This window comes from Vombatus ursinus, unplaced genomic scaffold (genome assembly GCF_900497805.2).
Source record: "Vombatus ursinus unplaced genomic scaffold, bare-nosed wombat genome assembly UNPS02000749.1, whole genome shotgun sequence".
NCBI classification, from domain to species: domain Eukaryota; kingdom Metazoa; phylum Chordata; class Mammalia; order Diprotodontia; family Vombatidae; genus Vombatus; species Vombatus ursinus.
The window spans coordinates 11981244-12005234 of NW_020940527.1; the positions used below are offsets into that span (position 1 = coordinate 11981244).

Below are 23991 nucleotides of genomic sequence, written 5' to 3' on the forward strand. Positions count from 1 at the left end.
TAGATATCCTCAGAAGTAGCTAGGGCATAATCTTAGAATTACATGAGAAGTGCCCCAGGCAGATCACTTATCACAGAAAATGATCAGAGCCTAGACCTATTCTCATGAATACTTCATGGCATGTTTGATGGGAGGGCCACTGTTAGAGATACAAACCAGTAAAGACTGAGGAAAGGAAAGCTAACACGGTTTAGAGGTAGTGTGGAAATTTAGCTTTTTGGAAGAATTCTAGCCTTGATAGAAACTTAGTTTCATAATTACCACTAGCTAAGAAGTGGCATTTTTTTTTTTTTTTGCTGGGAGCTAAGCTGGCCTAATATGAAAGCATTGGCCATTGAATCTAGGCTGTTAAGAGATTTCTTGGGTGTTTAGGGTGGGGAGGTTTGGCTTGCTACATTTTTACATTTTTCACTTATATTAATGGTTCAGATTACCACAGCAATTAGTGAAGAAATAATGTACCTTTCTTAATGGATGTTTTCTTTTTCTGGGTTAGACTTTAACCCTCTTCCTTGGGGTCTGCTTTTTCAACCAAATAGGGTCTTTTCCTCCCCTCACATCCAAGTAAATGTAAGTGGTCTAGTGAAAAGAACATTGAATTAGGAGTCATAAATTCTGGGCTCTCTACTTTGCTCTGGACAAGTTAGAACCCCTTCCAAGACATCTGAGAACCACAGAATTTCAGGTAGAAGGGACCTCAGCAGCCTCCTGGCCCAGCTTCTACTCCAAACAAATCCCCTCTACACATACCCAATGAACTGTCATCCATCCTCTTCTGGAAGATTTCCAAGGATGAGGAGCCCACTGTCTCCCCAAGCAGCCCATTCCATCCTGAGGAAGCTCTAATTTTTAGGAAGATTTCCCTGATGACATTAAGCCAAAATTTGCCTCTTTGCTACTTCTACCTATTGCTCCTGGTTCTTCCCTCTGGGGCCAAATAGAACACTTTAACCCCTCCTCCAAATGATAGCCCTTCTAGTACTGGAACACAGCTCTCATCCTCACTTTCTCCTTCCTCTATCCAGGTTAAATCTTCCCACTTTTTTCAATGGTTCCTTCTGTGGCATAGACTTAAGTTCCTTCACCATGCTAGTTGTCTTTCTCTGAATGTTATTCAGTTACTCAGTATCCTATGGCCCGGAACTGAGCACAGCCCTCCAGATGTTATCTGGCCAGAGCAGAGGACGATGAGGTTAACCATCTCTTTATTCCTGACTTTCTTAGAACAGCCCAAGATTTGCTTTAATGTTTTTGGACACCGAGTCATATTGTTGACAGATGTTTAGTGGGCTGTAGTCAACTAAAGCACCCAAACCGTTTTCAGAGCTTAGTTTCCTTACCCTTAAAATGAAGGAGTTGGACTCAATGATTTCTATGACCCTTTCCAACTCTAAAAATTACCCCCCTCTAAATTCTTTAAAAAGAAAAACAACTAAACAAACAATAAGAACAAAACTAAATAACTCACTCCGATGCATGCCAGTTTTGGTCACTGGAAGTAAATACTCTTAATTTTTAAAAAATCTTCATAAGTGGATATGCTGGATTAACTTCTTAGGGGAGATTAGTTTTGGTTCCACCGTTTTACAAGTAGCAAAATCTCTCAGTTTGTCTCCAGTAGTTGTGATGCCTTTGATGCTTGATTCTGGAAGGAATTTAAGTGTCTGGTCATGTACTTCCTGGTCTCTGCTTATAGCCATGCCAGATTGTTTAGGCTAGGGTGGCATGACTTGTTTTTGATGAAGCCAGGAATCAGGGTATCTGTCCAGGACTAGAAATGTGATGTTCAACATGAACTCTCCTCTGTCCAGGTCTCATCTGTAATATCCAGGTCAGTTCTTTGTGCCACCTTCTAGGAAGAACATTGGTAAGCAGGAGACCATGGAGAGAAGGGTCACCAGAATGGTTAAGATCTCAGAGGTCGTGCCACATGAGGATTAGTAGAAAGAACTGGGGGTATTTAGTCTGTAGAGAAGACTTTTGAGGCAGGGTAGAGATGTTGAGGGTGTGGGATGACATGAACGAAAAACTCCTGAACAACAATCAGTTGTTAGCACTCACACTCTTCTCATATTTCAGTGTATTTACTTCTCTTGGAATATTGTATTCCCTCAGTAGAATATAAACTCCTTGAGGGCAGGGACCTTTTTGTTTTTGTCTTCATACGCCTGTACATTGTAGGAACCTAATGATTGTTCATTGTTTTATTTGTTTAAGAAGGAAATACTTTCTTCCTCTTGATGCAACATCAAAGAGATTTCCTGACTTCTAAAATCTCAGTGTTGTAAGGAACATTAGTGGTCCACTATTCCAATCCATATTTGATACATGGATCCCCAACCCCAACAATTGACCATTCAACCTCTGCTTGAATATCTCACTCTTGAACGGTTTACCAGATCAAAAGGTAGCTCATTCCATTTTGTGACATTTTCAGCCTTTAGGAAGTTCTTCCTTACATTGAATCAAAATCTACTTTTCTGAGACTTCCAGCCAAGTTGCCCCCTCGTTATCCCCTCTGGAGCCAAGAAGAATAAGTTTAATCCCTCTCTAATTTGAAAACTATTCAAATATTTGAAGAGAGACATCCCAATCCCACCTCCAGGCCTTTTCTTCAGCCTAAATGTTCCCAGTTCCTTTAAATAATGTTTAATATAATATGGTTTCAAACATCGCAGTCATCTTCCAATGGACCTCACCTGATTTAGAAATGTTTATCCTCAAATGAGCTGCCTAGAACTGAAGACGTATTTCAGATGGGGTGCACTTGGGTCAGGATACGGTGGGACTGTCACCACCTTTATTCCAAAGGTGGATCCTTCTACAAATGAAGCCTAATATCATATTGCTTCTTCTGGCAATCGTGTCGTGCTATGACTCCAGCCTCATGAGCTAACTGCGAAACAAAATTCCTACATCTTTTAGGAAAGGAGTTCATATGAGTTCTGTCTTCTAATACATTGTGTGAAAGGATGGAGTCTCTCCCAAAGAAGATCACAGATTATAGTTGCTTCAGGGGACAGTCTGGTTTGTGGAGCCAGTTACTGGTCAGTGAAATAAGTCTGACACCAGTTCCTGGCCCCAAGATTGTCATTCTACCAAATGGAAGGTGGGCATACAGCAGCCGTGAGAATGCACAACACCAGGGATTGAAATAATCAGTTTAACAGTTCTTTGTATACAGTTGAGTTTTGAGTCTTCTTAATTTAAATAACTTATTTAATCTTAGACTTTTCATACTCCATTCGATTAGTATTACAGGAGGCCCCAACCTTGGTGTATTAACTCTACCTGCTTGTTAGCAATTATTCCCTTTGACACATTGCTATTTTACTAGTAATTAAGCTACACTGGGCCTTTTAAAGGATGGGAGGGTTTAAATACCAGTAATTCAATATACTCTGTTTACTGATCTCTGCCATTAGCTGAGTTGAAAGCAAAATGTTTTAATTAAAAAGACTGGCAATAAGTTGGTATAATGCCATAATTTGCACTGGGCCTCTTCTAGAAAATGACTTAACCTCTGTCTTGGTTACTATGACAACTAATGGACGTAATTGTACCAGTGTGTGAGACAGAATATGTGTAGAGGGTGTAAAACTTTATTTTAAAAAATGGCCCTGGTAGGATGTTGCTAAAAATGAAAATGCAAGATCGTTGTCCAAAAGCCCTTTTCCTCTTTTGATCTAAGACTGGTAAAGTTTTTATCTCAGTATATTGTCTGTCGGTCTTCTGGATCATCTCATATGACTTCGTGACTTGATACCTAATTTGGGTTCATTAATCCATCAATATCTGTAAGATAACCCATGATGGAATCTGTCAATTGTCAAGGCTCTCCTTCTGGGATCAAAAGGAATTTGTTTAATGACATCCTAGCACAAATTCATCTTAAAACCCCATTGAAAGTCCACTTAAGAAATAGTTCACCCAATCACAGAGGTGACTATTGCATTAGAGACCTGGAGCCCATAAATAGTGTTCACCGTATTATGGTGACATAAATGTAACTCATCTGACCTCAGTGACTTGGTGTGGGATTGAGCAGGCTGGGTTTAAAGAATGAGTGTTCTATTTCTGAGAACCTTCTTTCAAATGATAGGAAATTGAGAGTGGTTTGAAGGCTTCTGAATATGGCTCATGATAAGAACTGGAGATGATTATATCATAATAGAATATTAGAGGTGGAAGGGACCCCAAAGAAGATCCAGTCCAACCACCCCTCATTTACAAATGAATAAAGAATAGCCCAAAGAAGAAAAGCAACTAGCCAGCAATTACATGGTTAATTAGTGACAGAGACAGAACTAAAACTTCTGTATCACAGGATAATAGATCTTGAGCTACAAGAGACTGTAGAGATGACTTAGTCCAATGCCCATCTTTTACAGATGAGGAAGCTAAGGTCCACAGAGGTCCCATGACTTAACCTAAGTCATACAGGTAATAAGTGTCAAAGCTGGAATTTGAACCAAGGTTTTCTGACTCTAGATCTAGTGTTCTCCCCTGGTCAGTGTCCCTGGCTCTCAGTTCACTGATTTGCCTGTTATGCCATGAAGACAAGTGTATGACAGGCAGAAGTGACGGTGAGTGTGAATTCAATTCTATAGAAAGGGAAACTTCTTAATCATTAGACTTGTCCAAATTTGGGCTGAGCTACCATGAGAAGAATGAATTCCCCATTGCTAGAACTCTTCAAATAAAGGATAGATGACCACTGTTAAGGATGTTGTGAAGGGATTTTTGAGGGGGCTTTGTATCTCCAGTTATTAGCACACTGCCTAGAATGTAGTAGGCACTTAATAAATACTTGTTCTTGAAATGTCAGGGGGATTGTCTCAGTGGAAGAGAGATTATACTTATTTCATGTGGGTCCAGATGTCAGAACTAGGACCAAGGAATTTAAGATATAGGAAAGTAGAGTTCTGTTCAATATAAGGAATAAAGGCAATCATGTGGCATAGTGGACACAGAGTTGGACTGGGATCCCGGAAGACCTGAGTTTGAATCCTATGACATGTACTAACTATATGATCCTCAGTAAACCACTTAACCTCACTGAGTTTTGGTGTAAAATGGAGAAGATGATGCCTGTTGTACAAATCCTCTTTCCCAGTCCTCTTTAATCTTAGTGCTTTCTCTCTGTTAATTATCTCTAATTTATCCTTTGTGTAGCTTACTTGTATGTAGTTGTTTTGCGTGTTGTTTGTTTGTTTGTTTTTTTTGCCCATTAGATTATGAGCTCCTTGACAGCAAAGACTTTTTTGCCTTTGAATTCCTTTTGTGTTCTTTTATATGCTTTTGTAGTCATAGCACAGTGCTTGGCACATGGTAGATGCTTATTAGATGCTGGCTGACTGATCATGTCATAAGGTGCTTGTGAGGATCAAATAAAGTAACATGAGTAAAGGGCTTTGAAACCTTCAAGTTCTATACAAACATTAGTTAATATAAGAAAAAAAACTTCCCGACAATTAAAGCCGTCCAACAATGAATGGATTGCCCGTGAGGTAATGAGCTCTCAGTTTTTTTGAAGCATTCAAACAGAAACTAAATGCCAGTCTCTTAGCAATTGTGTAAAAGTGATTCATGAATTGACTGGGAAATAGGATTAGATGACCTCATTGTTTCCTTCTAAAATTATTTGATTCTAAGACATCTGGTTCACTTCAGTATTATAGATCGTGCAGAAAGTGATGAAACCCTATATATGGTACTATATATGGAGACTATATAAATAAAATCTCACTTCCTTGGAGTCAGGAAGATCTGAATTCGAATCTTTCTTCTAATGCTAACAGTGTGACCTTGGGCAAGTTACTCGAACTCTCTGGGCTTCAGTTTCCTCATCTGTAAGAGAATGGGTTAAACTCCATGACCTCTGAGGTCCTTTCCAGCTCTATATTGCTTGTCTTCATAGCTCACCCTAGTCTGGTTTTTTGGGCAACCAGTACTCACCTAAGAGGTTGTCCTAGCCCTTTTAGTATTCCAATGGTCTGGCAATTCATAGCAAAGTGAATCTTGAGAGATTGTTGTTTAGTTAAAAGAGCATTGGTCTTGGACCAAGAGAGACTCGGGTTCAAATCCAAGCTATCACACTTAGTAGTCATGTGACCCTGTGCATGACTTTTCATTGCCTCAATTTCCTCATCTATAAAATGGGACCTATGATCCCTGTACTACCTAACCTCATAGAGTTGCTAGGAAAAAGTTTTGTAAATCTTAAAGTGCACACTGTATAAACATGAGCTATTGCCACTGTGATTGCAATGAACAGACATTCTCTTTCAGTCTGGGACTGGCAGTAAGGGAACTGTCAGCAGTTTCAGAAAGTACGCATCAGCCAGAGGACCCATGTCAGTTTATCTTGCTCTGCCTAAAGCCAGAACAGCAAGATGCACAGGTGGGCACTTAACAAATTATCTAACAAGCTTTTATCAAGCACTTATTATAGTCCTGGCAATATTATTATCATAATAACTAACAATAGCTAGCATTTATATATACTTCAGGTTTGCAAAATGCTTGAAATGTATTATCTTATTTGAGTCTCACAATAGGGTTTGAATAATATATATTTTTAAATGAATCAATGAATAAACAATAGCCCTGTAAGGTAGGTGCTGTTATTATCCCCATTTTACAGATGAGGAAACTGAGAGGTAGGGGGGGCACCTCTACGTAGAGGTAAGTAGCATAATGGATAGAGTGTTGGACTTGGAGTCAGGAAGATCAGACTTCAAATCCCACCTCAGATACTTACTAGCTGTGTACTCCTGGGCCAATCTCTTAATCTCAGTATAGCTCAATTTCCTTATCTGTAAAATGAGGATAACAATAACACCTAGGTCCCAGGGTTTTGGGGAAAATTAAATTAGATAATATTTGCAAAGCACTTTGCAAACCTTGAGATGCTAGCTATTGTTACTATTATTTTTCTGAGAATGTCAAATTGAGAAATCAATCAATCCATAAACATTTATTAAGCACTTACTATGTTCCTGGCACTGTGCCAAGAACTGAGGATACAACCAGAGGCAAAAGAGAGTGCCTGCCCTCATGGAGTTTACAATCTTTTTTTTTTTTTAAGACAAGGTAGTTTTCTTTTATTTGAATTTCCAATTGCCTTACCCAGGTGGGTTATTTCTGAATTTGTATGTCCTCTCTTCCCTTAGAGATAACATCTAAAAAGCCTTATTCTCCCTGATGTGTAGTAGACAAAATTAAGGGGAAAAAGAAGCAGGTACTCTTAGACAGCCAGTTATGGTGACAGGGGTCCCCCCAAAAGGGAGGCGGGTAAATGAGGGATTGGTTTAATATACCTCTGAAGCCAGGGCACTAACCAGGCTAAATAAGAGACTAGGATGATGGCTCAGAAATCTCATCATATCCATTTCGGAATTAGGCAACAGTGATATTTGGATCCTTCATGATATCAAAGAACCTTAGAGCTAGAAGAGAATTTCAGGAATCTAGTTCATTCCCATTTTACAGGTAAAGAAACTGAGGCCCATAGAGACATGACTAGAATTGAAAGCTAGCCCTTCTGAGCTTACAATCTTATAGAAGAGACAACATGTAAACAAATATATGCAAATCAATCTACATACAGGATAAACAGGGAAATAGTTAATGGAAGAAAAGTACTGGAATTAAGAAAGGTTGGGAAAGGCTTCCTGTAGAAGGAGGGACTTTAGCAGGGACTTGAAGAGAGCTAGAGAGGTCAGTAATTGGAGATAAGGAGGGCATTCTAGGCATGGGTGGGGGGAGACAGAAAGAATTCTTAGAAATAAGAGATAAGAGTGGAAGCCAGGACAGTGCCACTGGATGAGTGGCTTTTTTCACTTTCTTACATTTAGATCTGTTCCAGTTAGCAATACGGAGGAGGGTGATGGTCTGTGTTTTGGTTCTACTGAAGTCAGAACTGGAAGCAGTGGTATTACACTGAACCAGAAATAATTTTGGTTAGGTAGGATGCGATTTAGTCCATCAAATATTTACAGAGCTCCTATTGCATAAGAAGCCCTGTGGCTAGGCACTGTGAGGTATACTAAAGTAAGACAAGGCTCTCTGCCCTAAGGTGCTTGTAGACTAATAGGGGAGACAAGACACAAATTATAACTCTAGTATAAAGTACAATGTTAAATATATGTGAAGTACAGAATGCTCTGAGTTTGGGAGGGAGGCAGAAGGAACAAAATCAGGGGAGTGAAAGTGGGGGGAAACCTAGGGAGGTACTCAAAGTCTGAGAATACCCTACTTCATCAAAAGTCCTTCTTCAAGACCTTCAACTCTCTGGATCATGGCCCTGAAAACACAAATCAGCAGGACCTGAAATATTTGTCACAAAATTAGTCATCTGATCTTATAGTCCATGATAGATTGGCAGAAGGAAATGAGAAAGTAGAAAGGGTATCAGGCAAAGAAAGGTGCCCAACTAGATTGTAAGCATATTGAGGACAGGCACTGTTTTTGTATTCTTCCTCTTTCTCAGAATGTCTTGAACAAGGCTGGGCATGTAGAAGCTGCTGAAACAACATGTATTGATTGATTGGGCAAGACAGCTTCAGGAAGCCTACTTTTCCTCTGTTCTCAGACTGTGAAACTGTGGACAGAATCCCTTATCCAGAAAGTGATTGACAGAGAGGTGACCTTAGTGGAATCAGTTCCATCTGGCGACTATTCTTCTTGCTATTTTAATTTTACTAGTGTCACACAACCTTAACAAGACAGATGTGGCTCTCTCTTTTTCCTTTCCCGTAGAGAAGCACAGGTCACTTCCCAGCTCTGCTTCTCAGGCTCCAAATGTCTCCATCCCCTTAAAGATGGCGCTGGTAGCTGGAAGCCTGGTAAAAACTGAGACGTGCTGCTTATCAGCAGTCGAAAAGTCAATACATCATTTCTACATCCATGGGCACTGGAGCAAAATGATAATAAAACAGATATTTAGTGCTGATTTTATCTTTTTTTTTTTTGCATGTAATGTTGTACCCCACCCCCCCTTGCAGATAACAGAGGCCTGAATCATAGTCTGAGACATAAGTGGAGCCAAGCTGATTTATGAATGGTAACGAGATAAGAACAAGCCCCGATTTTCAAGGAGAGGCAACTGAAATGGCCACCACCCAGGAAATCAAAGAGAAAGGTCAAGACTCAGAAGCCAAATGAGAATCAAGGCTCCTCCAAGGCAGAGGTCCCATGTTTTTATTTCAGGAATTATAAAGTTTAATGTATGGATTTCCTAGAAAAAAGGACCGAGCTCATTCTTACACTTGACCACTCAAAATAAGGGCGAAGAACTTGGCAGGATAAGGAAAATAGAGACCCATATTAGAGATCCAAGTTAGACGTGAACAGTGTCACATTTACGTAATCATAACTGATACTTCAATAGCCCATTTGCAAAACACTTTACTTATGCCATCTCACTTGGTCTCTGGAGCAGCCCCATGAGAAGGAAGGCCTACAAGGACTATTAGTCTTATTTTACAGATGAGAGAACTGAGGCTCAGGAAGGTCAAAGTGATCTATCCATGGTCCATAGTAAAGGTTAAAAGCTGGATTTGAGCAGCCTACTGCATTTTCCCTTACTCCACAATGAATGTCAGAGTTAGAAGGAATATTAAATATTGTCTAGACGAGGGGTTCTTAACTTTTTTGGTGTCATGGACTGCCTCATCAGTTCAGTGGATCTGGAATCATGTTTTTAAATGCACAGAATAAAATACATAGGATTACAGAGGAAACCAATTGTGTTGAAATACAGTTATCAAGTTAGTTTTTTTTCGGAGTTCATGAACTCCCAGAAATCAGTCCACACACTCAGGTTAAAAACTCTAGACCTAGAAAGACAGGCTCCTTTACCTTAAAAGTGTGGACAACAAAGTCTAGGCTTGTTCAAGGTCACAAAATCAGTTCATGTCAAAGCTGGAACTAGAAACCAGCTGTCTTGCCTCCAAAGCCAGGGTTCTTTCCATCACACTATACTTTCTTTCCAAGCTGTCAATTTTCTTTAATTATTCCTTGGACAACTTCCGTTTTGCTTTCACCTTGTGGAATTTCATCTAGGCAACAATTATTTCAGATGACCCTTCTGAAAGTCCCCACACTTTCCAATTTGTTTGTTCCAATCCAAACCTGTAATTTCATCAATGTGAGGAACTCCTGGTGTGGAATCTCCCTTCACTGACTCAGATCAGCAACTCACCTGTTTTGTGACAGAGAAAGGAGCGATGCGTTTTTCCTTTCTTGACATGATTAATTCAGTTTTAGAATAGACCTCCATTTCAACGTAAATGGACAATAATGCCTAACCTCTATGTGTTGGGTCTCCTCTTGCCCCATACTTGTGCAAGGACAACCCAAAGTCTCAGATAAGGCCAACAACAGCCTCCTAGATTAGTCTCTATCCCCTCGCTTGAAATACCATAAATTATCCCTAAGACAAGTGGCTTACCAGTTGTGAACCTGGCATGACCATGTGTTTTCTGTATATTATAGATCCTTGTGTTCACATATTAATGTAGTCCATATGCAAAAGTCAATTAACCCTGTAGGTGCTTCTAGGCAGCTAGATGGCACAGTGGGTGGAGTGTTGGACCTGGAGTCAGGAAGACCTCAGTTCAAATCTAGCCTCAACTCATTAGCTGTGTGTGACCCTGGGTGAGTCACTTAACCTTTATCTGCCTCAGTTTTCTCATCTGTAGAATGAAGATAATACTATAACCTATCTCCCAATGTTGTTGTGAGGAGAAAATGAGATAATATTTGCAAAGGGCTTGGCATAGTTCCTGGCACTTAATAGGTGCTATATAAACTTTTGCTTCCTTCCTTCCCTTCTCTGTGAGCCAAATCGTTCCTCTCCCTGCCTTGACTAGTAACTGTAGATCAAATAAAGTCTTTTAGTGACTTGTATTCTAAATTGTAAGTAGTAGGATTTCTTGTTGTGACACCTGTTACTTGGGGCCCCTGAGTAGTTAAATGACTTGTCTAGGGTAACATAACCAATATGTGCCAGGGGCAGGACTGGAACCCTCTATTCAATATGTCACTCTGCCTCTGACCTTACCACCATTCAGAAACCAGCCTGACTCCATTTGTACCTCGAAGATTATTACAAAATGTTCTGTTTTCTGCAAGGATTGGTAGGGAATGTGTATAATTGGAAGAGGAAAGGCATTAGTACATGTACAACATATCAAACACAAAACAAAATCTCTGTTTTTATGTATAACATGGGCCAGAGGTTACATTAGCTTTCCTTCTGAAAGTGTTTGTGTAATTATATGATTGTATAATTATATGATTCTCCAACCTCCTCTGCCCCACTACATCCTTTGCCCATTTCTTGGGGCTTTTTTTTCAGAGGATAATTGTTTTTGGGAGAAATTGTTCCAGTAGGAAGACAGTATGCCTGGACTAATGGATAAAGTGTACATGCATATTAAGGACTTTTGGGCTATGTATGCTGAGCACAGTGTGCTGCTTTGAAAAAAGAGCTCATCCTATCAAGACAGCTCTACTTCATAATCCATTATTTGCCAATTTTAGAACATGGTTGTCTAGAAAGAGATGGACTGATCAGTCTAGGGAGAAGAAGTTTTGGAAGGAAGAAAAAATAGCAATGTGTTGTTAACTTCACAAGAGCTTCCTTCCTTCCTTCCTTCCTACCTTCCTTCCTTCCTTCCTTCCTTCCTTCCTTCCTTCCTTCCTTCCTTCTTTTCTTTCTTCCATTTTCTCCCTCCTTCCTTCTGGCTGATTTTAAGTTGACAAACCTTTCCAAGTTTGGCTAGGCTGGTCCTCAGATGACAGATGATTCATTTCTAGACCTATCCTTGAAGTCTTTTCAGCTTAGAAAAAGCTTCCAGAGTTCATACTCTACTGGCAGAGTTCTCAAAACCCCAGTGTTACTGTCATCGTTCCCACCCCTGCCCTTCACAGGACATTAGGCTGGGTCTTTATAGAAGATTTTCACCATGAATAAATAATTTCAGAAGCACCAGCACAGGAGAAGATTGGGGATGACTTCTCAATTCCAGAGGAAGTGTGGCACCATGGATATAGTGCTGGATTTGGATTCAGAGGACTTAGGTTTGAGTCCTTGCTCTACTCCATATGAGTCCTTAAGAAAGTCACAACCTTTATGGACTTCACCTGTCTCAAGTGTAAATTAGGACAGTTAGAGTAGATCATGTCTGAGTTCTTTCCAATTATAAGTCTTGATGCTAAGATCTTATCGATGTAGACATTCCCTCTATGTATAAATCTCAACCTATCCATGCCTTCTCTTGGTTTGCATTTACTTATTTATTGTGTACTTATTTTGTATTATGCATACACATATTGTTTCCATTTATATGATATAAGGTCCTAGAAAGCAGAAGTTATTTCTGTTGTCCTTGTATCCACAGTGGCTAACACATTGACTGATGCATAGTAGGGAATGTGATAAATGCTTACTGGTTGATTCTCAGCCTGTAGGACTCTTGTCTGTTTTCTTCCATAGATCCTCCAAAGGGTCATAATTAATATACTAGAGCTCTTCCTTTAGGTGTTATTAAATTTTGGGGGTACCAGTGAAACACTCATCTGTTATCCTTCACTCTTGTTATAAATGGCCAGCCTGCTTCATTTTTCTGGTTACACATTTACTTGCTAATATCTTTGTACATGAGATGCAATGTAGCAAAGTAGATAGAGACCTGGCTTCCGACTCAGGAAGACATGGATTTGAATCTTGTCTTTGACACATACAGACTGTGTGACCCTGAGCAAATGACTTAACCTTTCAGGGCCTTAGGCAACTCTTGAAGACTATGTAAGATGCAAATCAGGTCTTGATTTACAATGGCAGAAGCACTGGAAGAGGACCAAAAGACTTAGGCATAGAAGGCCAGAAGACTGCTGGGGATGAAGGTGAAGAAGAAGCATGTCTACCTCTTCTGAAATCAGCTACCCACTTAACCTCTCAGCTGTTTCTGTCTACTGAAAGTACTATCAGCACTAAACTTTGGCATCCATGAACAAAGCCACGCTTTTCCCACCTCTGTTATGACTTTGCCCAATGCCATTTCTTGAGTGTATGGAAACACTGGAAATAAGTACAAGCCTACTTGTACCTGCCGAACAGGGCCCTTTTGATTTTCTGCAATTTTAATTTTTTTTGGAGATTCTGATATTCCAAGATCCACAACCATCCTGCAATGCCAGAAGAATGTTTGTATTAAAAAGATGAAATCTTTGTACTGGGGAGCAGCTTGGGGTTGTGTTAAAAGTAGGTTCAGTTTCCCAAATATAATCTAATCTACTTCCAATTCAGTTATGAGCCCAGTTCAAAGTCCATGTTCAGTGCCTCAGTGGAACTACTTGTCATAGTCTAGGAAATAGACACTTTACATCCATTTAGTCTTTCCTTGTTGTATCATTAGGCCAATCTCTTTTAAATAATCACAGATCTCATTAAAGAAGCCCTGTAATATTCAATGATCATAAAACCATCAGCAGACAAGAGCAGGTAGAGGACCTTGCCATCTATAGGCAAGCCCTGGAAATTGTAGATTAATAGAAAGATGACTTACAGGGTATCTTTGGAGAGGGGCAAAAATATTTAATAAAAATTACACACTGTGGGGGTAGCTAGGTGGCACAGTGGATAGAGCACTGGCCTTGGACTCAGGAGGACCTGGCCTCAGACACAAAACACTCACTAGCTGTGTGACCCTGGGCAAGTCACTTAACTCCATTGCCTAGCATCAAAGGAAAAAAAAAGCTAAAAATTACACATTGCCTTGGATTGCTGTAGTATGCTAGCTCCCTCTCTATTCTTACCTCTTTTTCTTGGTCAGAACTCACTTTGAAACCAGTTTCATTAAGATAGATAGATAGATAGATAGATAGATAGATAGATAGATAGATAGATGTAGATAAATATATGTATACCTATATATGTATGCATATATGTATATGTATATGTATATGTATAATACATATATATTTCATAGGGTTTAATAGAAAAAAAATAAGGAAAATAACTGACTTAAGAACTGTTATTTCCCCAGCAACGTTTAACTTACAGTCTGTGTTCCCCAGAACCCATCACCATATAGGGCATAACTAGAGTTCAGGTGCTACCCATCTCAATATGTGGGTTTGGTTTTTTTTGAGAAGTCTAGAGACTCTTATTCTCTCTTCCTTATCACAGCCAGTGGGAGCTCTTAGTTCTTTCTCTTAAGAGAGAATTGATATGAATGGTACCTAACTGACAGGAGCCAAAGGCCAGACAAAAGCCCTCCAGGAATAAGGCGGCAGAGTAGTTTGAGAGAATTAAGCCATGTGGCCCATCTATCTGGAAGGGGCCCAGACTACAGAGTTTGGAAGAACTTTGGTGCTTTTCCACCACAGAAGGGAACTGATGGCTGGCTGTTCCTTCCCATTAATCAATAACAAAGAGAGAGGAGAGACACTTCCTAGTCTGTCACTGCACTAAAGGATGATTTTTTTCCCCTCCACAAGCCAGTAAATTAATTAATGCCATCTATTTTCCTGATTCTGACCAAAGGTTGTCAGATTCCCTTAGCCTACTTATTGATCTGTAATATAACCTTCCATTTCCTTCACGGGCTATTATGTGAAATAAAATTCATAATGGTTGCTCTCCCGAGCAGCTGTGCACCTGTGCACTCAGCAATGACTGGCAAGCTCCTCTTGGAAGGGCCAGGGGAGCCCTTGTTTAATTAGCATTCCCAAATCAGGGCCCACATTGTTATTTACAATAGGCCTCCCTTGCCCCAAAGTGGCCTTCTCTCCTGTGTCACAGTCCTAACACATATTGCAGTTCTAAGCCCAGTAGAGCTGCATGCCTCCCAATGGCTGCTTCTCCTGCCCTGGGAGAGGGAGTGTTTCTCTGGGAGCAATAATGAAGGGCAGGCTGTAAGGGAAAACTAATTAATCTCTTCTGCCTCCATTGAATTTATCTGATGCTAGAAGCAATACACCATGTGCTCCAAAGCAAATGAAAGCAGACCCAGAATTGATGCCTCTGTTCTCAACAACAAGGGCAAAATTATCAATTTCCGGCCCTGGGAGCTCTCACTGGTTTCTGTATGCTCTAGTTCATTATGGGCCAGGCATTTTATTTATGCAAATGTGGACGGGCCAAGGTTATGCTTCTTTCCTACTCAGACCTATGGAGCTTAGGTAGCTGGGGCCAGATCCACAACCATATCATGTGAAAAGGTAATACAAAAGATGTCACCAGGTTGGAGCTAGAGACTGAGTTCAACAAGACGGCAGGGTGGTCTACTGGAAAGAACAGACTATTCCGAGTTAGGTCACCTGTGTTCAAATTCCAGTCCTGTTACTTAATAGTCAGGTGAGCTTGGGCAAAGGACATAACCTTTTTAGTGCTTAGTTTCCTAATCTATAAAGTGAGGAAATTGGAAGATGACCTCTAAGAATGCTTATAACTCTTAATCTATGATCTGTGATATCATAGATATCACGAGAATTTAACATAACAGGGATTTTCTGTAGAAGATGAGTTCTTCTAGATGCTCCTGTTTGCAGATGATTTTGAACTAAATGCATCAAGGTCCAGAACATTATGAAGCCTGTTCAATGAAATCCTATCCACACAAGAAAAAACCAAGCAGATGGAGAATGCCTATCATTTAGATATATACAGTTGGCATAACATCCTGTAGGCTTATGTGTCAGTGTGTGTATCTTAGACCAAAGGTTCCCAAACTTATTTGGCCTACCACCCCCTTTCAAAAAAAATCAATCAGTGCCCTCCTGGAACTTCACTTTCTTTAACCCTTTAATGGTTTTTTGAAATTTCATAATTTCAAAAAATATGTAATTTTTTAATGCTGTATCTTAAATTTAATAACATTGTAAATTGGTGATTTTTTTCCTACACTGAAATTTTGATGAGGCTATATTGCATCATGTAACCATATAGTATAGCATCATAATTAAGTCATTACAAGCACATATTCCTGCCGATGCATGCTGGACTTCCCCACAATGCACAACGTGCTCACCTGCCAACACTTGCTTCTTAAGACCTGTTGGTGGACTTGATCACTGATTGGTTATGACTTGCATTTTGTGTGTTAATTTGGAAAATTATGTAATACTATGACTTTAACTCTGTTACACAACAGATGAAATGTATGGTTTTTCAAAATTTTCTTATCTTTTCTTCTTTCCTTATGCTTTCACCACCCTTCATATATTTATTCAATGACCCCCAATTATACCCAAGGATACTACCAGCCGCCTGGATCATTCTAGCCCCACTCAGGGGGCAGTATTGCCCATTTTGGGAACCTATGTGACAGAATCTAAAGATGGGCCCAAAATTGAACAGGAAGAAGAAAGTTGCATTTGCATTTAGGAAATTACATGGTGCTTTTAAAGGTCTGAAGCTTCTTAACACAGGCAGGTAGGTGGTACCACGGATAGTGCTAGTCTTGGAGGCAAGATGACCTGAGTTCAAATTCTGCCTTACTCTTACTAGCTGTGTGGGCCTGAGCAAGTCACTTAACCTCTTTCAGCCTCATTTTCTTCATCTGTAAAATGGGAATAACAATAGCATCTATCTCCCAAGGTTGTTGTGAGGATCGAATGAGATAATATATATAAAACAAACTTTAAAGTGTGATATGATGTTAGCTATTGTTATTATTATTAACAACAATAAACTTCCAGTGAATCCTGGAAGCACAATTTCAGTGAACAATGGGTAGAGCACTGGGCTTAGAGTTAGAAAGACCTGAATACAAATCTGTCCCCAGATACTTACTAGCTGCATGACCCTGGGCAAGTCACTCAACCTCTGTCTTGCCTCAGTTTCTCCAAGTATAAAATAAGGCTAATAATAGCACCTACCTCCTAGGGTTGTTTTGAGGATCAAATGAGATAATATTTGTAAAGCACTTTGCACAGTTTTTGACACATAGTAGGAGCTTAATAAATGTTTCCTTCCTTCCTTCTTTCTTTCTTCCTCTCTCACTCCTTCCCTCCCTTCCTTCCTTTGATGATATTTACCTATGAATCATAGAAAAGCAAAGTCTCTGAAGAAATAAGATTTCAGGTTATCCAAATGACAATGGAAGGATACATAGTGGATATGAGTAGGTTATAACATATTACCAACAGGAAATTGATCATATTGTGTGGACTTCCATCCAAAGGCTTAGGGGAAGATGTGCACCACAATCCCATGACTGAAAAGGGTTGACATCTGCACCACAGGATGGAATGCCTACTTTGATAAAATCACTTAACTTTAAATGAGAATCAATGGGCGGAAGTTATGAGGAGACAGATTTTGACTCAATATTATGAAAAACGTTGCTATCATTTCACCTACACAATCATGGAATAGGTGCCTTACCCACCACTAGAACTGTTCAAGAGGAGATTAGATAGCCACTTGTTGGAAATATTGAAGAGGGGTACTATGTCTCAGTAGAGGGCTGAGCTTATCTATTCTTGGCTACCACCAGACTCTGCGGTGGGTTGCTTTGTCCAGCACAATCTGCATTTGCTAGAAACTCTTGCTTCAAGTCAGTGTAATCGTTGGAAAGTGAATTGGAGACTTCTTTCTGAAGCTGAGAATGAACTCACACAGACCATGAACCAAAAGAGACAAACTCAGGGGAAAAGAACATATCAGATTCCTCAGTGAAATTGTGTACTAGTCATAAACAAGTAGGGTTTTCGTGAACTTGATTACTTAAGAATTTGACTCAGAGAAGAAAAAAGATGAATTCCAACTTGTCCAGAAAGTACCATTGAATTCTGTGTTTAGATTGGCTTTAGTGTCTTACCTAAGGGGCCTAAGGATAGGGACAAGAGTTATTGGTCATCTGTTCTTAGTTCCCACCCACCTGTCCCGAGGCAATTGTCTTGGGCTCTCTTCCCTTTGAAAAGAGAAGGAGACGTCCAATTTTGTGTCTTTAGTGAGTACCCACCATGAACCCAGCACCATGTTAAAAGAGGCCCCTTAGTTTAAGAGGAAGAATTCACTTAGATAAGCAGTTAAGAAATAGTAGAAAACAGACTCTAGTTAAGTTACAGGATTTCTGGAGAGCAAGTAAAGGGATCAATTGAATTTATGGAGTTTTAAGGAGGAGATATAACTTGAGTTAAGTAGTATTGGTGTGGTTGGAGAAGAAGGTTGGAGGTTTTCCAGACTGGGAGAAGACAATGATATATTTGGGGGAAGGTGGCCAGGTCCATCTGACCACCTAACCAGTAATCACTCATCATGGAAAACCCATTAACTGGTTCCACTGCCCATGGGTCAAACATAAAAAGCTCCAAGTGCCAGGCATCAGGTTGGAGACTCCAAGGAGTCTGAGCTGGGCTTCTGACCTTGACCTTCATTTCTCAAGCTGCAACGTGAGAATTGTGATGCTGTTCGTTTTTCTTTTTTGGAAGCATGGATGTGTTTTCCGGCTAGTTCTAGAAATGTCCTAGCCATAGAATTTCAAACAGAGGGGAAGAATCAGTGTTTTTCTGACTGGGCCACCTATCTTCCTGTGAGACCATTTCCTCATCTGTTTCAATGAAGCAAAGTTAGATTTCATTGATGGAAAATCTTTTCAATAATAAGAGCTATTCCAATGTGGACTGGACTGTTTCGGGGAGTAGAGGGTTCCCTCTCATTGGAGGGAAAACCAAAAGGCTGGGTGATCACTTGTTGGGTACATTGTAGTGGGGATTCTTTTAGAGATGCAAGTCAGCCCAATAGATGACCACTGCAGTCCCTTGCAGCTCTGAGATTCTGTAATTCTGTGATATGTGAAATCAAGAAATTGAATTCAGAGATTCTTAACCTGGGAATCTGTGAGCTTTTCTTAAAGACTATTTTGATAACCATTTTTCAGTATAATTGGTTTTCTTTGGCATTCTATGGATTTTATTTTTTACATTTAAAAACATTGTTCTGAGAAGAGATCAATAGCCTTTACTGGACACTACTAAAGGGGTCCAGGACACACACAAAAAGGTTAAGTGCCTCTGAGCACTAGAATGCTAAGGTACCTTCTAGCACAGCTGTTAAATGAAGGAATTGGACTAGATTATATTTAAAGTGCCTTCCAGCATTAAAATTCTGTTTAATTTTATATGAGAGGCAATGTGGTAGAATGGACAGAGCTCTTGATTTGCTGTTAGGAAGACCCAGGTTCATAATCCTACCTCAGTTACTTACTGGCTGTGTGACTCTGGCCAAGTCAACACACTACTCTGGGCCTCCTTTCCCTCATCTGTAAGATAAGGGTGGGGGGGTTTGGGCTCAATGACCTCCAAGGTCCTTTCCAGTTCTAAATCTATGCTCCTATGGGGTCTGGAAACACTTCCTAACAGTTTTCACACTCTTTTCTTGGTTCTGCAGCTTGTCACTGACTCTCATGGTTTTTGTTAACTACGGTGGAGGTGGCTACTGGTTCTTTGAACATGCTCCATGGAATGGTACTGTATAGAATCTCTTTCCCCTTAACTTTAGCCTGAGCCTTTTAAGCAAATCAGCAATGTAATTATTGATCTCCAAGAGAAAAGGAATTAATATGGCCTCCCATATCCTCTGTAGGTAAGAGTATTTAACAATGAACTCTGCTTAAACTTCATAAAAGCCTCTTCAGCAAATCAGCAGAAAAATATTGATCTTAAAATAAGTATGTGAATGCTAATTGTATTTGGGCTTTCCACTGGAGAACCATTAGATTATTTAGCCAGGGTTCTCTCTTTAATTTTATGGTCTTACTGTTGTCTACCCGGGCAGTTTTCTCTCTGTTTCAGCAAGGCCTGTAACTGCCTGATTTTGCTGACTTTTCCTTTTCCTAGAGTCCAGCATATTGACTCTGGAGAGAACTGTAGGGGCTTTTAAGATCATGTTACCCGAGCCTTTGCCCATGTAAAACAGTAATGGCACTGCCTCGCCAAGGGGATTTCTGTTAAATGGATGAGGAAGACATACCTGCCTGGCACCTGTACTTAGACTAGCCAATCAATCCATGGCCCTCTTGATAGTCTGCACTTTAGTTACCAGCCGGGTTCAGGCTCTGGAAATCCCAGGTAGGTGTCCAGGAGCTGGTGCTACCAGAAGCAGAGAGGAACGTGGGGGTGGGTTACTCTATTCCTGCCTGACATTTTTCTTCTGTGTGAACATCAATCCATACCAGAAAACCAATAACAGGGACTGTCTCATGTCTCTGTTGATACTGCTGGCACTCTGGGCACTAGTATTCCCTGGGGTTTGTATAATGGCCTGTCTTCTTTTCTTTGTCTGCTTCTTAGAAAAAGGACAGGACTTCTCCAGGAAGACCCACTGCCTTTCACAAAAGCAATGTGTTTTCAGTGGCGAAGGTTGTTATTCAAAAACAAGCAATATTTGACCGCTGTTCTGCCCGTGGCCTAATGAGCCTCGCCACTCATCTTTTGTAGTTGATTCTGCAAAGTAAACCTAGTGCCAAGCCATATGGAACCTGATATTTAAGGATTGGGGGGGACTTTAAGAAGAAATGAAATTCCCAATCTCCATCTCATTTCTATTTTCCTTTGGCCCTGATATAATTCCCAAAACAGTTTACCCAAGTTGCCTCACTTTCCTTTCTCATTGTTTTCACTACAGGCCTTACAGTTGCTGACCTGGTCATGCCATGGTAAGTAAAGCAGAGATTCTTGATCTGAGCTGGTGGATGCCTGGACAGGTGCTATGTCACAAATGACTCCTCCTTGGCTCTACTTCTTTTAAAATATTTCAAAAGGAAAATCAGACACACTGTGATAAAGTGGAAAGAATATTGGAGTAGGATTCAGAAGACCTGGGTTCTAGTCTTTATAATGCTACTGACTTGTATGACCATAATGAAACCTTTTGTTCTCTCTGGGCCCCATTTGCCTTATCTGCCAAACGAAGGGAGTGAGATAGAAGACCTCCAAGGTCTCTTCCAGCTCCGCTGTTCTTTAATCTTGGGCCTGGAATGTGCCACCTCTTTATTTCTACCTCTTCAAACCCCTAAGTACAGTCTTCTGAAGTACGGTCCAGGTTCACCTCGTACAAGAGTCCTTTCCTGTCCCTCCTCTAACAGGAGGGCCTTCCTGATGTCCCCATCTCTTAAAGACTTTTCTCCTGAAATGACTTGGTATGACTTTGCATATACTTTTTATTTATTTAAAGTTCAGTTTCATTTCTGTCTTTGTATCTTTAGCACTTAGCACCTCGCCCAGATCACAGTAGACTCTTAAGAAGTGTTCATTGAATTAAATTGAATTGACCTTATATTCTCTCACTCTATGAAAAATGAGGAACCCCTTCACCAATAACCTACATAATAATAACAAGCATTTATTTGCCACTTTAAGGTTTGCAAAACACTTCACAAGGGTTATTTTATCCTCACAACAATCCTGAGAAAGAGGTGCTATTATATCCCCATTTTACAGATGAGGAAACTAAGGGTAAGTTATTCATCCAAGGTCATGCAGCTTTTAAGTGTCTAAAACTTAAGGTCCTGACTCTGTACCCAGACCTCTACTCACTGTGCCACCCAGGTGCTTCTATGTAGATAGATAAACCTCCTTACAGGAATATAGAATGTCAGAGCTAGAAGGAACCTTGGATATCATCTAGTCCAATCCCTTCATTGAACAGGTGAGGAAGTGGGATTGATGCTAAGTTTCACGACTTAAATCATGCAAGAAATTGTTTTGCCTTATTAGATTGTGAGTTCCTTGAGAGCAAGGACTATACTTTCCTTTCTTTGTATCTTTGATGCTTTGCACAGTGCAAGGCACATAGTAAGAGCTTAATAAATACTTGTTAACTTGATTTTAGGGGTTCAGAATTGAGGGACAACTGTGGAACAAAGATGTGTTTCGTGATGTCTAGTGCAACCAGCTCCCATGTGGCTCTAATATCTCCCTTTAAAGTTCTTAGAAGCAGCAAGATCATATGAAATGAACAGGGTAGAGTTTGTTTTTTTTTTAATGTAACATTCTTTAATGACGTAGCACCTTTGATGTAGGTGGGTTTCTTTTTGTTTTTTAAGTTTTATTACTTCCTTCTCATATTTTTTCTTGGTGAGGCAATTGGGGTTAAGTGACTTGCCCAGAGTCACACAACTGCTGAGTGTTATGTGTCTGAGGCCGCATTTGAACTCAGGTCCTCCTGACTCCAGGGCTGGTGCTCTATCTACTGCACCACCTAGCTGCCCCCTAGGTGGGTCTCTTAAGAAGATGTCTACACAGATAATGAAATTTACCAAGAAGAGAAGCTACCTTCCTTACACGACATTGCTATTTAACAATTATTGAGTGATGATATTATACTGGGTATGGTAGAGAATCAAAAATTAGTGTATTTAAATTATATGTTGTACCTTTATTCATTGCTTGGAGTGTGTGTATTAGGATGAGATAGGACACTCTCCTATTTTTCTTTAGGAGCAGCGTGGGATAATGGAAAGAACGTTGTCCTTGGAGTCTGAAGACCTCAATGTTATCTGTAAAATGGTGGAGAATAATACCTAGACTCTAGGTCCTAGAGTTTAAAAAAAAGAAACCTGACATTTTGATCCCGGGCAAGTCACTTAACCCCCGATTGCCTCACCAAAAAGCAAAAAAAAAAAAAAGCTGATATTTATATAGCATTAGATGACAAGGTCCTATATACATATATGTAGATATATGTTTATATATAAATATACTTACATATATATGCAGATGAGAGGGAGAAGGGGAGAGAAAGAAACAGAAATACACACACACACACACACACACACACACACACACACACACACACGGAGACAAAGAGGGAATAAGAGACTGGACCTATGATTTCGTTAGGAGAGAGAATTCCCAGGTGAGGACACTCCTTCTACCAGTGCAGGTCAGTAACCTTGGGCAAGTCACCTAAACATGTTTGCCTCAGTTTTCCCATCTGTAAATTGAGCTGGAGAAGGGAATGGCAAACTACTGCAGTATCTTTGCCAAGAAACCTCAAATGGGTTCACGAAGAGTCAGACCCACCTGAAAAACTACTCAGCAACAACATTCAATGAAATTTATCATCTTAGAGATTTACTTCAAACTCTGAGAATGTAAATAACTTGTCCAGGGTCTCACAGCCAGCAGGCAGGATTCAAATATAAGTCTTCTTGGCTTTGAGGCACTTTAGAAGTAGCTGGTTAGATAATATTCTATTCTGCTGCCTTTCTGGTAGTATATACAAAATAAGTATACACTAATTTGGGGTATAAACTAACAAGGCTATGCTGTTTCTTAGAAAACATATTTCATGAATAATCATTAATTGATCAGTTTAATTTAATATCCATTGTGACAGGCCAGGGTACAGAAGAGTAGAAAGCTAGTGATACAGTCTAGCTCTTCATTTGACAAGTCAGGAAAATAAAGCGCAGAATGGTATCGTATAGAAGGGAAAATGAAAATTTTAATATTGAAGTCAGGAGAAATTGTTCCTGGCTTTAAACAGGGGATCATTTCTAATCTTAGTGATTGCAGATATGTATACGTGTATATTGTAGATATATTGTATACATGTATATTGTAGATATATATTGTAGATATGTATACAATGTATACACCTATCTAGCTACTCAACAATGTCTAGGCCAGAACTCTCAGATTCCAGAGACACGAGTGAAACACTGAAGTGCTCAGTTTGGATGCTGTGATTTCTTCCCAGTTCAAGAGGCAGAGGGAAGGGAATGGGATGGATTGCCATGGTGTCAGGCCTCATAATCTGAGAATATTGGCAGCAGCATCCAGTAGGGAGAAAGCATCTCAGTTCCCAATAGCTTTTCTCTTTGAATTAACACGATCTCATGTTTAGAGGGTAGTTTAGTTAATGAAGTTAGAGGGTATTTCAACCCTGAAAACAGAGCTGTTTATCACCAAATGATGGGCCCTGGGGCAGTAGAACTGCTCACTGAGGGCCAAATGAGATAAGTGTGT

The 23991-nt window shown here is 40.0% G+C and overlaps 1 protein-coding gene across 1 annotated transcript in view; it reads left to right on the top strand.

The window, feature by feature from the left end:
* Nucleotides 1–23991, top strand: part of LOC114042653 (heparan-alpha-glucosaminide N-acetyltransferase-like) — a 354161-nt gene that overhangs the window by 208435 nt on the left and 121735 nt on the right. The window contains exons 8-9 of the mRNA XM_027861344.1: nt 19409–19485; nt 20645–20675. Coding sequence (XP_027717145.1) covers nt 19409–19485; nt 20645–20675 — 108 coding nt within the window. The remainder of the gene's footprint in view (nt 1–19408; nt 19486–20644; nt 20676–23991) is intronic.